At 60.7% G+C, this 1350-nt stretch overlaps 1 protein-coding gene across 1 annotated transcript; it reads right to left on the bottom strand.

Moving 5' to 3' along the window:
- Nucleotides 1-582: 582 nt before the first annotated feature.
- On the bottom strand, nucleotides 583-1350 carry EXOSC6 (exosome component 6; the record flags this gene model as incomplete). Its single annotated transcript, XM_004690193.2, has 1 exon — nucleotides 583-1350. A coding segment is annotated over one exon (318 nt), but the record flags the coding sequence as incomplete, so codon positions are not given.

The following is a 1350-nucleotide window of genomic DNA, read 5'->3' on the forward strand; positions in this document are numbered from 1 at the left end:
TGCAGAAAGGGCTGCCCTGCCTTCCTCCAGATGCAAACACAAGCCCCCTAGGCTCAGGAGCCACCTGAGGTCTGTCAGGCCAGCTCTGCTCTGAGGAATGGCCAGGCCTGTCTGCTTTCCCAGCATCCCATGTTCACTCCTGCAGTTTATCTGCCCTCTCCCTGGAACCAAGACTGCAAGACTGGACAAGGGGCACCAGATACTGAAACCAGCATGGGCCCCCCCACTTGCCAGCATGCGGCTGCTCTGCATGTGAGTAGGGAACGATGGGTCTGGATTTCACCCAGAACCAAACCCTTTCCAGCTACTCAACTCTGAGCTGTGGTCTTGCCCAGCACTAAATGGGGGGCTGGAGGACACACCCAGTCTTCCTGGAGCCGTGCAACTCTCCCCACTTTTGTCACGCCTCAGCAGTGGCCGCAACTCTGTACCTGACAAAGTCTGCTTCTCCTCCTCCAAAGCACATTTCCCTACACCAACTGGTCCCAAGTCCTTGACAGAGTGGAAGAACACATGCCCAGCTCCAAAGAACCTTCTTTTAACTCCTGTACCAGTTAAGAAGCAAGACAGAAGGCTTTTCGGCTATGAAAGGGTTTTTGTTATGTTCTAGCTCAGATAAAAATGAGAAGGCACAGCCCTCTGTCCATTCTCTCAAGAGCAGTGCAGTTACACAGGCGTCACTGACTGGCCTGCGCAGCGTCCACCCCTCACAGAGCTGTCAGTCCAGGTTCCGTTTTCCAGTTAAGTGGAGCTGCCATTCTTTCCAACCTTAAGTCAGGCTGCATTCGCAGGTTTCTTCCTGCTGGGTCGCAGCTGCAAGTCGGGTACCAGTTCAAGTAGAAAAGTTTCTATACGGAGCAGTTTGTTAAAGTTCGCTTAAATATGACTGTCCAGTGCATCACTTCCGAACGCGCTTCCGCAGATGCTCTGGCGAGCCCTGGGCTCTCAGCTTGGCGCAGCCTGAAGGCCGCGCGCACGTGCGTGCGGGTCCTTTCCTGGAGGGCGGCAGCTGGGTCCCGCGGCGCTGCCGGGTCAGGGAGGGGCGGCGGCGCCCCTCCGGCGGGCCGCCCGCACCAAGCACTGCTGCAGTACGGGGTAGAGGCGCTGGCAGCCCTCGAGGCCCAGGCGCACGGCCTCGGCCCAGCTCTCGGTCGGGCCGCCCTCTCCGCTGCCCAGAAGCCCGGCCACCTGGTTGAGCACCGGCATGAGCGCCACGGTGAGGCCGGCGGCGGCGCGCTCCTCCTCCAGCCGCGTGGGGTCCAGCAGCCAGGTGGGAGCGGGCCCCGGCGCGCGGCTCAGGCCGCAGCCCACCACCAGGTCGTACATCTCGACGCCCGCGTCGGCCAGCGC

The sequence above is a fragment of the Condylura cristata genome, unplaced genomic scaffold (assembly GCF_000260355.1).
Source record: "Condylura cristata isolate star-nosed mole 26May11 unplaced genomic scaffold, ConCri1.0 scaffold00028, whole genome shotgun sequence".
NCBI classification, from domain to species: domain Eukaryota; kingdom Metazoa; phylum Chordata; class Mammalia; order Eulipotyphla; family Talpidae; genus Condylura; species Condylura cristata.